Genomic DNA, 14820 nt, shown 5'->3' with positions numbered 1-14820 from the left:
TAATGTTTCCTTTTTTTTTTTTTTTTTTTTCGTTTTACACTGTTCTGTTCAGAAAGGTGACAAAGTGAACATACTGGGTCAATCCAATAAAAAAAAAGATACGATATCCCATAAATAAGCGAACTGCAAGCCCATATTTCTTCTTTCACAAACAAGTTTAAGTGCTTTTTCGATATATAACACAAGTTTTGTACTTTTAAAATTTTTATTCATGTTATCAATGTCACTCTTTGGCCACACCTGAATTGTGTATCTTGCGTGAAAACACCTCAAATTAAAACTTGGGTGGGTGGGTGTTTTTTTAAATTTTTTTACAGAAAATGGCCGCCACATGGCGGACATTTTGAACGGCTTGACAACGAGAGTGAAATGCACAAAAACATCAACAGAATCTATTAAGCTCCCGAATCCCATTTTTACCCCAGCACGCGCTCTATGGATTTTGTGTCAGACGGCAGAAAGGAAAGGTGGACTGGCCGCATTAGTCTGGCACTCCGACGTCCAACGCAAGACGGAGGAAGCAAGGAACACGAGGGTGCATAACACTGACATTTTTTTATTAGAATTCATTTGTAACAAATGGAAGTTGTGTCAGCAAAGAACTGATTTTCATACACACTTCTTTCGCCACCAATGTAACCCAAGTAAGAAAATAAACAGCACTCCTTTCATTCAGAAAAAAAGTTTACGTTTACTACTAATCAGAGGTAATTGTATGATTCTTTTAACAAGCCATTTTTTTTTTTTTTTACAATTTCGTTTATTTAATTTCAGTCTATGCATCCAGACGAGAGATAGATAGAGAGAGCAGAGAACACGACGTTTATTTTTCGAAATGACACTCCAAGCTTGAATGCCGAAGCCACGTAACAGATGGTTATGACAGAATCTGCAGTCGTCCGTTTGGAGTATCATGGCACCAGAATGGATGCTCTTTTTGCCACAAACTTTTTTTTGTCTTTTTCTTTATAGTTGATATCTTTTTCTGTGTTATTTACATACACACAAAGTGAACGTTTAAGCAAATTCTTACAGATGGGTTCAAGTAATATATTATTGGGTTTAGAATCAATAGGGCAGTGCATAGTACAAAGACATAGAAAGTGCAATTCTTCCATTAGCGCCCCCCTGTGGCCGTCTGCGATGTTTCGCCATGCATATCAACTAGAGAAATAAAACATAAGTGGACCAGTACAAATGTACACAGATTTTATGAAGATAGTAAATATAAAAAATGAAATGATACAAGGTGTCTACACCTGGATGGGGTTAAATAATAGCACATTTAGAATAAAAAAAAGTAAAGAAAGAAATTCTGGTCGACTGATTAACTGGCCAAAATATAATTGAGCTTCTTGAAATACAAAGGGAAACTGGAATGCACATCCATAAAGCGTTCAAGCAGAGCTATGAAAAACAGGTGCCTTTTGTTAGTGTGTGGACGCATGTGTCGGTGTGTGGATGTGTGTGTGTGTGTGTGTGTATGTGTGTGTGTGTGTGCGCGCGTATGCGCATGTGCATGTGTGTGGGTATGCTTATGTGTACATGTGAGTGCACACGTGGATGCGTGGGTGTGGACGTGTGTGTGTGTGTATGTATATGTGTGTGCGTGTGGACGCGTGTGTCTGTGTGCGTATTATGCGCATGTGCGTGGGTATGTGTGTGTGTGCATGTGTACATGCATGTGTGTGTGTGTGTGCTTGTGCAGGTGTGTATGTGTGTGTGTGTGCGTGTCCTTATCCTCCAGAAAAAAAGCATTAAAGTGCATCTGCAGCAGAAAGCAGACAGACTGGATAACAGGCCGGGATTGTCAGGACTGTGAATGCCAGCCTGCGTGAGAGTTTCTTATTGTGTTCTCCTTTAGCGTTTATCTGATGTTAATCTTTATAAACCTCTAGCTTGGCTTTCTGTGAGTCCCTTTCAGCTGTGAATCTACATCTAAGTGCACTCTGTCAGCCCCACAGTTTATCGAGGAGTACTCTACACAGCGAATGAAGAAGAATTGCTTGGTGCTACTGTGGTTTGGTCATTTAACAGTCGAAGAGTACTTAGCTTTTTCAAAATGTCCTCTGAACATGCCCTTACAACTCCTCCTGACCGGCACGTAATATGTGTAATGCCCTGACACCTAATACACACCCATTACAAATTATTTTCTGCTATTATAACAAATAACTATGTCAACATGTTCAAAGTGCTAGTTAGGGATACAAAATTAATAGCTTTGAACTTGTAAAACTGAAAGCACAAGGGGACAGAATGCAGGTCTGTTTTCATACTTGCTTGTGTTGTGTTTTGTAATGGTTTGAGAACTCTATAAATGCCTTTGGCCACTCTCCTCTACAGCAAGGCCACAGACAAATCAAAATACGATCATGAAAATGGAATTATTTGCATATATAATTTGGTACAATGTAATATTAACAAGAATACTTCTGGTAAAATTAAATATACATTAATATATGGACTAAATTTAAGAATGCACAAAAGGGTATTGAAAGGAACATTATAAAAGAGGCATAAGATATAAGGCACTCTAAATGCAAAATGAAAACGTTACAATGTGGCGTGGCGGCCCGTACTGGAGCCCCGCGGGCAGCGGTGTCTCTGTGCCTCGCCCCGCCAGGCTGACGGATGAAACGCGCGGTTCTCCCGCGACGCGCGGGCGATCCCTCACCTGCCGACGGGGCCGCGGGCGCTGAACCCGCGCGTGGCGTACAGACCGAAACGAGGACGAACCCCTCGTTTACACTTCATGAAACACAGACGCCATGAGTTACAGAAAAAAAAACCATGAAAATCCTACCTCTATTATGACTATTTATTGCACAAGAAAAGATGCACTTTAACAGGTTCTTTTTTCCCTACTGATGTGCATTCCAGTGAAAAAAAAAGAAAATAGAAATTTCCCCCATAGTACAGAAATCTCATTGTGGATATTTTTCATATATAAATTATTTTCTATATATATATTTATTTATTTCTAAATATGTATGTATATTTTCTATATCTTTATAGCTATGTATATAAGGGATATTCTCATCAAAGGCTGTTTCGTCTGTTCACGTCATCGTAACACGGAAGAACGAAGATAATCGCTAGCAGCAACTTCATACTCTGCTCCTCCCTGTTGATTCCACAAAGACCCAGTTTGTCGTTGTCATGGTGATACGGGAATACATTACATGTATATATATATTTTTTATTTTTATTTTTTTTTCCTAAAAATGGAGAAATGAAAAGTGAGGCTGAAAAAAGAACCCTGTGACGAAGTGAACATTTGGTTGCGTGGACGCAGCGCTGCACACAAACGGTGCGACTAACCCCCGGAACACAAAAGCCATAGAGGGGAGAGGGGAGGACACAACTCGGGCGGAAAAGACGTTCCTCTGTCTGGCGGTACACACGACAGAACAGCTGTAGAGCTTAAAAAAATAAAACCAACTGTCCGACAAAAAAAAAAAAAAGAAAAAAGTGAAAAGATAAGCAAATGTTTCGTTCGATTCATTTCTTCAAATGATAAAAGTTTGTTAAAAAGGGAAATAAGTTTACACAGTTAAAAATGAAGCACATGTTAGCCGTATAATAAAGTACTAAAAAACTAAATTGATAAGTTGTATTCATTTATAATTCTTTAAACATTCCCCGTTTCCCCAAATCATTAATAATGAACGGTAGGTATGGAGGGAGATGAGGGGACTTATTACTGTTGACGCGTCCTCTTTAGAGAGTTTACCACGGTCTGGTGTCCATGAGTCAGATGAAGTGTCTCTGTGTTATTGATTGTGGAAAGTTTCAAAGTCTTTCGCTTTTCAGTGTTCTTCACTGCGAAGGCTTTCCCAGCCACTGACTGCTCCTCTCAAGCTGTGGAACGGTTGATGCGGTAGTTGTGGATGTTTTTTGTTTTTATTTATTTTCAAACTCGAGACGAATCCTCAAAGCAACAGAAAAATATCCCTCCTCGTGCCGCTTCACCAGTCAGGGTTCCAGCTCGTCATTCTTCAGGGTAGTTTATCAAATACGTAAATTCTTGGTCCACTTGGAATCATTTTTTTTATTTTTATTTTTTTTTGTTTGTTTCACATCCGACATTTAGTTTGTCTTTAGCTAGAAGTGAAGAAGTACTTCCCAAGCGTGTGATTATGGCTCAGACAAGGCTCCCTGGGTCTTGAGGGGCCTACTGCATCCTCCGGGAATGGGGTTATTTTTTACGTTGCATAGTGATCAAAACTTCCAAGATATTCCAAGCCAGCTCTGTAGCAGAACTGATACTGATCCTGAGGGAAGGGGAACATGGAAAAATGGACACACATCACATGAATTCCACTGGAATATCATATCCACTTTCTATATACAGTATATGACAGTTTGTAAAACAGTGGCCAATCCTAGATAAATCAATAACATGGTGGGTCCATGTAAACATATAAAGTACAAACCAGATAAAAATAAACAAATACAAACAAAACTTTTTTTTTTTTTTTTTTTTGGTGAGGCCCACCCACGCCAAGAACTATAACAAAAACCATAAGTATAACGATAACAATGTCAGCATACACACTGATGAACAATGACGGTCTGTAACGTGACTCCCTGTACATTTGTTTTTATTTTGATCGGCTGTCAGTGTTGAAGCAGCTGGAGAAAATCGCTCTGAAAGTGATCCCAACAACATCGTTCGTCACTGTCATCATCGTTATAGTTGGACTCGGCTATCCAGCTCAGTTAGAACACTTTATAAAACTATATATTTATAGTTACAGTTACATATGTGAACGATATAGTTATCGTTCTTGGTGCGGGCAGGCCTTCATACTTAACTACAACACAACAGTGCTAGTGCTACAGCTGCATTCTGGGTAATCACAGTCACCCTCTGCATGGACAGAGCTGATTGGCCCAGGCCCCTGCAAGGACAGAGCTGATTGGCCCAGGCCCCTGCATGGACAGAGCTGATTGGCCCAGGCGACGGCGCGCGCTCACCTCTGTTTGCACCATGGCTGGCCGCTGTGTCCGGAGCATTTTGACGGTCTGGAAGATGTCCACCACGCCCTCGTACCTCATCCTCTCCAGCACGATGCTGAGCGTGATGAAGACGCCGGTCCTGCCGACTCCAGCGCTGCGTGAGGGAGGCACACAAAATGGCCGCCGCGTTAATTACGTGACAATCACCCGGCCGAAAGATCTCCCGCTAACGACCTCCGAATCGCTGAGCCCACGAAAACCATAAACACCTACACGGATTTTGTTCTTTTTTTTTTTTGGCCGTCCGTCTAGTTTTAATTTAACCCCGGCAAAAGTGCTGTTTCCCTCTGCGAGGCTGAGGAGCTCCTGTGACTATAGGCTACGAGGCAGGGAGTGTAATTGAGTTGTCCAGGTACAGGCTGGACCGATCAAAAGAACTTGCTGTGCTAGTAGGTTTTTTTTTTTTTTTTGCAGTGACAGGATTTCTCATACTGTATATGTTGCCTCAGGTTTTTGTGGTGAAAAATAAGAATAATAATTAAATAAATAAAAAATTGAAAAATTAAAGTAACATACACACGCGCACGTGCATTCAAACGCACACACGTACACACATGCATACAAATATGTACACACACACTCTCGTACACAAACGCAGGCGCACACACACATGCACACACACACACACGTAAATATTCACACACAGACACATGCATACACAAACACAGGCACACACACATACGTCCACACACACACACACACACACGCTTAAATATTCACACACACAGACACACGCATACACAAACGCAGGCACACACACATACGTCCACACACACACTCACACACAAACTTAAGAACAGGACGCATTTACTACACGCCGCCGTCACATGACCAGGTCACGTGACCCGCCCGAGTCCATCCCCCGAGCCGATGCCTTACCTACAGTGCACCGAGATGGGCCCGTCCTGGCCAAACTGCTCTTTCGTTTTATGAACCTGGCCGATGAAGTCGATGAAGCCCTCCCCGGACTTCGGCACGCCTTGCTCGGGCCAGTCCGTGAACTGGAACTGCCGGACCGTCCGCGACTGACCGTCCTGGAGGGGGAGATCAGAACCGTCTCAGAACCGCCTCAGAACCGCCTCAGAACCGCCGGTCCGGCGAGGCGGAGGCCATTATGACCGTAAGTGCTGAGTAATGAAAAGCACCCGGGGGACCCACAGCGCCTGAGCCGAGCTAAAGTCAAGCGAAGGACGGAAATCATCGGCAAATCATTCTGTCAAATTAAAAAAGGCACTGCGCAGGGGCTACTGCGGTTCACGCTCAGTGGGACGGAATCTTTTACAGCACGACCCAGAATGCATTTCATTACATTTGAATTGATATGTATAATTAAACAATCCATTGATAAACTATCAATTAAGAAATATACACTTAGTTCAAAGGAAACTATTATTCAAGAGATCTGTCACTCTACCTGAAAGTGCTTAATGCGGTCAATTAATAATGAAGATAGTAACAGCCTTTGAATCCCATTGATGTGTAGAGTTTTCTAGAGGCCTTTGAGCGAGCATATTACTTTAGTAAGACTGTACGGGCCGCAGTAAGGAAAGCAATCCCACTGAGCTATTTATCCGAGTGCATTACAAAGGGATAGGCTAGCCCCGTTTATCAATACCAGCCTTTGATGGAATTAAAACTTCAAGTACTTGGTGGTTTACGCGTTTATTTATTTATTTTGCATATTGGAGCACACAATAATCTACAGCGTAAATAGGCCCAAAGTCGACCGTTAAAATGCTCAGGAATTTATCTTTTTTTTCTTTTTTCTTTTTTTTTATTCAGGGTTGGGGTTTGGGAAGGGGGGCATAATTATAATAGGTAGAGACTCTGTCAGGTTGTCTTTAATAAATACACACAGCAAACGTCCCAAAGCTGGAAACATGCAAAGTCTACAAGCTGGGGTACTAACTACATTTATTTCTCAATTGCTTTCATGTCTGTATTTACAATACAAAATATACAGGGTTATAATATCTCCATAAATGCTCACAGAAGTAGGGGTCATGAAATAGACTCCGATATAGAAGTGCAATAAAGGCTATGTTGGTCTTGGGATTAAAATGAAGATGGGTTTAAAAAAATTAATGTAGGGTTAACTGCAATTCCACGCTGAGTTTTTGGTAGTTGGCGAGAACTCTTTTGGAAAAGTTTGTACACAGCGTGTGGTATGAACAGGACAAATTTGCGTTTGCATGACTGAACACATCATGTGGACTGTCATTATTCCCAGCGGGGACCCACTGTGCCAGAAGGGTATTAGAAGTGTATGAAAAAGCGCATTAAGGCAACATGCTTTCTATGAAAGTGGGTTTAATGCTAACATGGATAATTATCAACATGAATTAAAATCAGTATTTGTTGATATTTAATAAACATTAGTGTTTTTCATTCTCATACAGTATGTAAACCTTGGGCATAAACACACAAAAATTAATTACGTAGTAATGTACTACAATACCACAGTGTGTTTTATAAATACTGGAATATCCTTATGTAGCTATAGAATTACTATCATAATAGAAACAAACTGTTAAGATTATTAGATTAGAGAAATGAGCACATTAGAATTCTTGGAAGATTTTCCATGAAAAGAGTCTTCATAAAAGATATATAACTTATTTATAAGTACTATATAACACATACATAAGCACTACATGAACACAAATTAGCACAAATTAATACAGGATACCAAGTGACACACACTATATACATATTACTAGTTTTAACTAATCGATAAACACACACATTTTATTGACTAATAATATAATTGGCTATATTCTTACAGTAATTCTGTAGTTCCATGTGCATATGTAACAGTAATGCTGTATTATTGACATACGCATTTATTAATGTCCACGTAATGCTTATGAAGGGCCTATGCGGAGCTTATGAAGAGGATGTTTTCCAGTAATGAACGATAAAGGCCCACTCAGTAGACTCCAAAACGACGTTATATAAAACGATGTAGACGAATGACAAGCAGAAGACGGAAGATAACAAAAGGAAGTAGGTGTCGGTCCGACAATTGTTTAAAATATGTTTCAGTTTTTAAGTTTTTAGAGGACCGTTATTTGTATTAGGAGAATAATTATTTGTCTTTTTGCTCTTTATATTATATATATTAGCAACCAAAATGACAGAGTGGGCCTTTAACTGTGGAGTAAGACAGACTTACCCTGGCGTCGGTCACTTTGAACTCCCTCAGGATGTACTGGGGCATATTGTACTCGGCCATCGGGTCCACCACAAAGTACTGGTACCGGGCAGATCTCTCCGCTGGCCAGTACTGGTGGCACTTTTCCTGCAAGCCAAGGCAGAGGGAATGAGCAACGAACGTGCCCCGCCACAGCTGAGAACAGTCTGTCTGCGGTGCCAGTAACCCACTGTTACCCAGGCAACACGCAGAGAAAGACCCTGAGTTATGAGAGAAACAGAACGCGTTTTAATAAGCGATATAATTCATATAGCGCTGGCACGGAGCCCACACTTTTTGTCAAATCCTTTCTCAGGGGAGTGCTGGAGCTAAACGATGTCTCACAAAAGTACAGTGTATGCTGCTTGCCTTATAGTCTTTGCTATATATTCGAGTCTGCTGGAGTTGAAAAGTACCGCGATGGCTAATCCAGAAGTACTCTTTAAACCGAATTTCTCAGGCTGTTATGGACACGGGCTCTCCCCAGACTCCATTACTTTGTGCAAGGGGAGCTTTTTCCTTGAGGCCCGTGATGTCACCGATCAGCCATTTTGAACGCGCTGTCCTAGTCCCGCCGATGTCACCGATCAGCCATTTTGAACGCGCTGTCCTAGTCCCGCCGATGTCACCGATCAGCCATTTTGACGGGAAAACTCACCCTCCCCATCTCTCTTAGCTTGGTGAGCATGACCACTATGGTGGAGTTGTGTTCCCACAGCATCCGCCAGTAGTCTTCCGTGGTCTCAGCTAAAGGACCCTGCGTGGCGATGTAGGCCTTCTGTTGCCTGTGAAGAGACCAGCCAATCAGGCACATCGCATTAGAGAGACCAGCCAATCAGGCACATCGCATTAGAGAGACCAACCAATCAGGTCCGTCCCACTGACAGACCAACCAATCAGGGACCTGTAGGGTGTGTATAAGTCATGCTTTTAGGCGTGCGAGAGCAAAATACTTCATGATCATTATTATCACCACGTTAATACATTCTGTTATCATGAATAATCCTTCGTAATAGTTGTACTCCTAGTGAGAGGGACAGTGACAGATGTGACCTCTAGATATGGCCACTGTACCTGCTTTAGCAGGCAGGTCCTACATGGGTTTAACATATCTCATCTCATCAATGTTCTGACAATGACTTACAACTTCGACAGTGAGGAATTGCATAGATCCAGGGCGGGGAAATGAATTTCATAAATGACACAGACTTTTCCCTTTGTCTGAGGATGAAGGAAAACGATAACCCTTACCTGTACCCATCAATAAAGCTGGCGTTGATGTAATCGGAGCCCTCGACCCCTCTGATTGGCTGGAGACATACTCTCGTGGACTCGTATGGCATTATATTAACAAGGCGGTTCTTGAACTTGTTACATGGAAGATTGGCACTGATGAATCGTGATGTATGGGCTTTTGAGTTGGCTAAACGCTGCAAAGGGGAGATAACGAGAGAGCCATTAAACCAGCGCTCTCTCTCTCTCTCTCTCTCTCTCTCTCTCCTCACTCACTCACTCTCTCTGTCCTCTCTCTCTCTCTCTCGTTCACTCGATTCTCCCTCCGCAGTTCATGCGAAAGCACTTCTCCGATGATAAACACACCCACGTCATTAATAATCATCTGGCACTGAAGGAGCGTGTGAGGGGAGAGGGGGTGTGGGGTGGGGGGGTTGAGGGGGGGTGGGGTTACTGGCACCCACCAGCCCACCAGCTGTAAATAAATCACAGAGAAAAATAAAGGCATAAACACGCACAAAGCGTTTATTGTGTTCCCCCAGCAGGGAGACAAAGGGATTACGGTCGCTTGGCCTTGTCGATCTGCCGAGGAAAATGAATCTGAAATGGTTTATGAAGAGAGACAAATGGCAGCGCTGCGTGCCTCTTTAACACGCCGGCCCTGATCCGTCTCATCTGATCTGTGTGGGTTCAGGAGCCTGAACACCAGCGACAGAACCGCGTGCCTCTTTAACACGGCGGCCCTGATCCGTCTCATCTGATCTGTGTGGGTTCAGGAGCCTGAACACCAGCGACAGAACCGCGTGCCTCTTTAACACGGCGGGCGTGATCCGTCTCATCTGATCTGTGTGTGTTCAGGAGCCTGAACACCAGCGACAGAACCGCGTGCCTCTTTAACACGGCGGCCCTGATCCGTCTCATCTGATCTGTGTGTGTTCAGGAGCCTGAACACCAGCGACAGAACCGCGTGCCTCTTTAACACGGCGGCCCTGATCCGTCTCATCTGATCTGTGTGTGTTCAGGAGCCTGAACACCAGCGACAGAACCGCGTGCCTCTTTAACACGGCGGCCCTGATCCGTCTCATCTGATCTGTGTGTGTTCAGGAGCCTGAACACCAGCGACAGAACCGCGTGCCTCTTTAACACGGCGGCCCTGATCCGTCTCATCTGATCTGTGTGTGTTCAGGAGCCTGAACACCAGCGACAGAACCGCGTGCCTCTTTAACACGGCGGCCCTGATCTGTCTCATCTGATCTGTGTGTGTTCAGGAGCCTGAACACCAGCGACAGAACCGCGTGCCTCTTTAACACGGCGGCCCTGATCCGTCTCATCTGATCTGTGTGTGTTCAGGAGCCTGAACACCAGCGACAGAACCGCGTGCCTCTTTAACACGGCGGGCGTGATCCGTCTCATCTGATCTGTGTGTGTTCAGGAGCCTGAACACCAGCGACAGAACCGCGTGCCTCTTTAACACGGCGGGCGTGATCCGTCCCATCTGATCTGTGTGGGTTCAGGAGCCTGAACACCAGCGACAGTGGAGACACCGTGTAAAACACACGGGGAACACAGCGCGCATTTCAGGGGTAACGGGGCACTGCGAAACCCAAAAAAACTGTTATATTCTTGTATTCAGACTTAAAATATTATTTATTTTACTTTTTAGCTAAATAAGACAAAAATATTGCCAATGAGGTAAGACAGTTTGCCAGACTTGCCAATGGAAGAAGAAAATTTCACTTGTCAAGCAAACATGAACTAACTATTTCTACTTCAGAGAAAAACAACTAAGATCTTAAGTCTTGTTCCAAGCCTGAAACAGTGTACACCCCTGAGGCTCCCGGGCTCACTTCTGGAGGTCTGATATTGAGACTTCAAATCTTAGTTATTTTCCTTTTTTGCTAAATAAGATGAAAATATTGCCAATGAGGCAAGACAGTTTTGCCAATGGAAAATTTAAGTCTCATTACAAACCCTTTTTAAGACAGATTTTTTTCTAGTATTCACTTCTGTAGGAGCTGGATGAGAGGTGGGGAGGGATGCCTCGCATGACGCAGAGAGCAGAAAGCCACCCCTCTCCTGAGACTAAGACCACAGGCGGCCATTTTAAATTGAGTGCGATGACACAGCATAGCGGTGGGAGAAAGCACAGGCCCCACACATTCTCACAGTGGATGCCCAACGGGGAGAGTGTCCTCAGACCTTACGGAGTCTCACACAGTGGATGCCCAACGGGGAGAGTGTCCTCAGACCTTATGGAGTCTCACACAGTGGATGCCCAACGGGGAGAGTGTCCTCAGACCTTACGGAGTCTCACACAGTGGATGCCCAACGGGGAGAGTGTTCTCAGACCTTACGGAGTCTCACACAGTGGATGCCCAACGGGGGGAGTGTCCTCAGACCTTATGGAGTCTCACACAGTGGATGCCCAACGGGGGGAGTGTCCTCAGACCTTACGGAGCCTCACACAGTGGATGCCCAATGGGGAGAGTGTCCACAGGCCTCTGGTCAGGAAACCAGAGCCACCCGGGCTGAGAGGCACATAATGGAGGCTGAGGGTGGAAAGCCTTCTTTAAACCAGAGAGTGTTTGACCACTTTGTGGCTTCAGCCACATACAGAGGCACACTGGGGGAAAAGCTGCAGCGTCTGGGAAGTCTCCGGGGCTTTGACAGGGCAATATCCGCTGAGTGGTTACAGGGGCTTTTTTGTCTGGCAGAGCGCGTTCATTTCAACCACTGCGTTACCGCTGTGGTTTAAGTCTACCATTGGAGTCTCTATATATACATTATGAGTATTCAATATGCTAAATCAGTGTTCTAGGACTCTTAAGACATTGATTTCAATCACCAGTAATGACTGTGACATCAGCATTAGAATCTTCAGTGAAGAACATTCTAATCACATATTTGTGGTCTCACACCTTAAAGGGTTAATATGCGTTTGCATAGAGGTGCCACGATGCGTCTTAAGTACCTACACTTCTATCATCCATCCATCCATCCATCCATTATCTTAACCCGCTTATCCTGAACAGGGTCGCAGGGGGGCTGGAGCCTATCCCAGCATACATTGGGCGAAAGGCAGGAACACACCCTGGACAGGTCACCAGTCCATCGCAGGGCACACACACCATTCACTCACACACCCATACCTATGGGCAATTTAGACTCTCCAATCAGCCTAACCTGCATGTCTTTGGACTGAGGGAGGAAACCGGAGTACCCGGAGGAAACCCACGCAGACACGGGGAGAACATGCAAACTCCGCACAGAGAGGCCCCGGCCGACGGGGATTAGAACCCAGGACCTCCTTGCTGTGAGGCGGCAGTGGTACCCACTGCACCATCTGTGCCGCCAACTTCTATCATCTTGATTATAATTTACAGACATTTATACTGGACGTGGTTTGTATTTGTTGTTGCCTGATTTAACCACCTGAGACGGCGCGTCCTCTACAGAGGACATTAAATGTTGGCTTTCACAAGCTCTATGGAGTATTTACCATTTTTCCATGGTTAAGGTGTCTAACCCTCCACCCCCCGCGCGCAGGCTACCCCTCGTACCTTGAACTCCAGCTCCATGCCGGTGACGTTCTCGCCGGACTCGATCTGCGTGAGCTTCTGGATGTAGGCGTACAGGTTGCGGGCGGCCACCTCGGTGGTGCCACACATGACGGCCTCCAGCAGGGCGTCGTGGATGAAGATGTACTGGTCCTCCGTCTGGACCATGTAGTTCCTCTGGGCCCGCATCAGCGTGACGTGGCCGTAGATGTCCACCGTCTTCTCGTGCTTGATGCGCTCCAGCATGGCGTCGATGACGATGAAGCAGCCGGTCCGGCCCACCCCGGCACTGCGGAGACAGACAGCCAATCAGCTGTTAGGTCCCGCCCACTGACACGCCCACACCTCCCCTGAGAGCCAATGAACCGCACTGCTGTCAGGCCCCGCCCACTGCTAATATGGACACGCCCCCATCTACTGACCGCCAAAATCATTTTCACCTCAGCTCAGCCCGAAGCTCTGCACGGAAAACTACGGAATGTTCTGACACATCTTGTATCCATGGATTTTTGGAAAATAATCTTATATAATGTAATATAATGTTCAAGATAGCAAAATATTTTAAAAGGCATCACCCAATATCTGAAAATGACAATAATGTGTAGATTTATGTGCGCATTTGCAGTGTTGTGATGGCATAATCTAATCTTTATCGTACATTTAAAATAATTCAATGTCTTTACCGATTGGATATATCACAGTGCGTTGCATTTCCGCATTGTTCTCTTAGTGGGGGCTCCGGAGCCCGAGTAATCTCAAACTCTGTGAACGAAAAGGCGAAGGAACGTTCTGGAATAGAGCCGTTTAATCAGTCGCGGTAGGAGAGGCACTTTATCCCGGCGCTCCCGAAACCCGGAATAACAGGCCGCGGCGCGGTGCCTCGCTCCACGGGGCCCGTTGTCGGGACAGGAGCGCGGCGGGCGTGAAGCGCCTCGCCGTCAGCGCGCGAAAACTGCGGCTCCCGCCTCCCACCTGGCCCCTTAACGATCCACCCCCGCTAATCATCTGCTCAACTGAGCTATTTAACCTTTATCTACCGCCTAAAAAAAGGCCCTTTTCTCCCACTGATGCAAGCCGGTAAATTGCTTAAACTTAAAAAACTAAAAATGTGTTTAGCAAAAAAAAAAACGCTAATTACTGTCATTAAATCACAAATTTCGCCGACGTCATGGTGGAATGGTGGAATTGAAAGCCAGGCTGATTCATTAAAACATAAATTGCCTAATTTGTACGTAAAGGGACATAAAGAAAAGATACATTTTGATCTTTTCACAAGGAAAGAAAGCCAGACGATCTCGCACTGAAAACAGCTCATACTTGGTGGTTGAGCATCTGCTTTTCATTTACTGCGAAGCGCCTTTTGACGGCGTGATGGCTTATGTGTAGCAAACAGTCGGACGTCTCTCCTCGCTTAACCTTTCTCGTAAAAGAGCGTATTGCGCTCCCGTTTTTTTGTTAATCGAAAAAATGCACGACGCAGAGAACGCAGAAAGAGTTTGGCTTCACGACTCGCAGCGCTGACGGGATCGTGGCAGAACCGGCCCGATAAACGCCGCGTCTCCCGTAGCAACCGCGCGGACACGTCGGCGAGGTAGCCCTCCGGCCAAAGTGTGAGAATACGCAGCGCCGCTCCGTCCATTAGCCAAACGTTTCTCAAAGGCACGGCCCTCCATCCACACTCACTCACTCACTCCACGCATTTGTTTCTAATTTACGCAACCCCGGCGACCGGCCTGGTCGCTCCCCCTGAGCCAAGCTGCGGGGAGGGCCTCGATGGGTGGCAGGCACACGGGGGGGGGGTAGAGAAACCAG

At 45.1% G+C, this 14820-nt stretch overlaps 1 protein-coding gene across 1 annotated transcript in view; it reads right to left on the bottom strand.

The window, feature by feature from the left end:
* Positions 1-536: 536 nt before the first annotated feature.
* LOC133135222 (receptor-type tyrosine-protein phosphatase delta-like) overlaps positions 537-14820 on the bottom strand; it is a 452453-nt gene continuing 438169 nt past the window's right edge. The window contains exons 39-45 of the mRNA XM_061252069.1: positions 13012-13297; positions 9470-9648; positions 8877-9003; positions 8201-8326; positions 5905-6059; positions 4984-5119; positions 537-4277 (exon numbers count right to left, since the gene is read on the bottom strand). Of these exons, the coding sequence (XP_061108053.1) occupies positions 4209-4277; positions 4984-5119; positions 5905-6059; positions 8201-8326; positions 8877-9003; positions 9470-9648; positions 13012-13297 (1078 nt within the window). The 3' untranslated portion in view covers positions 537-4208. The remainder of the gene's footprint in view (positions 4278-4983; positions 5120-5904; positions 6060-8200; positions 8327-8876; positions 9004-9469; positions 9649-13011; positions 13298-14820) is intronic.

This window comes from Conger conger, chromosome 8 (assembly GCF_963514075.1).
Source record: "Conger conger chromosome 8, fConCon1.1, whole genome shotgun sequence".
NCBI classification, from domain to species: Eukaryota; Metazoa; Chordata; class Actinopteri; order Anguilliformes; family Congridae; genus Conger; species Conger conger.
Note: the sequence above shows the minus strand (reverse complement) of the source record. Positions and strands in the feature narration are given on the sequence as shown.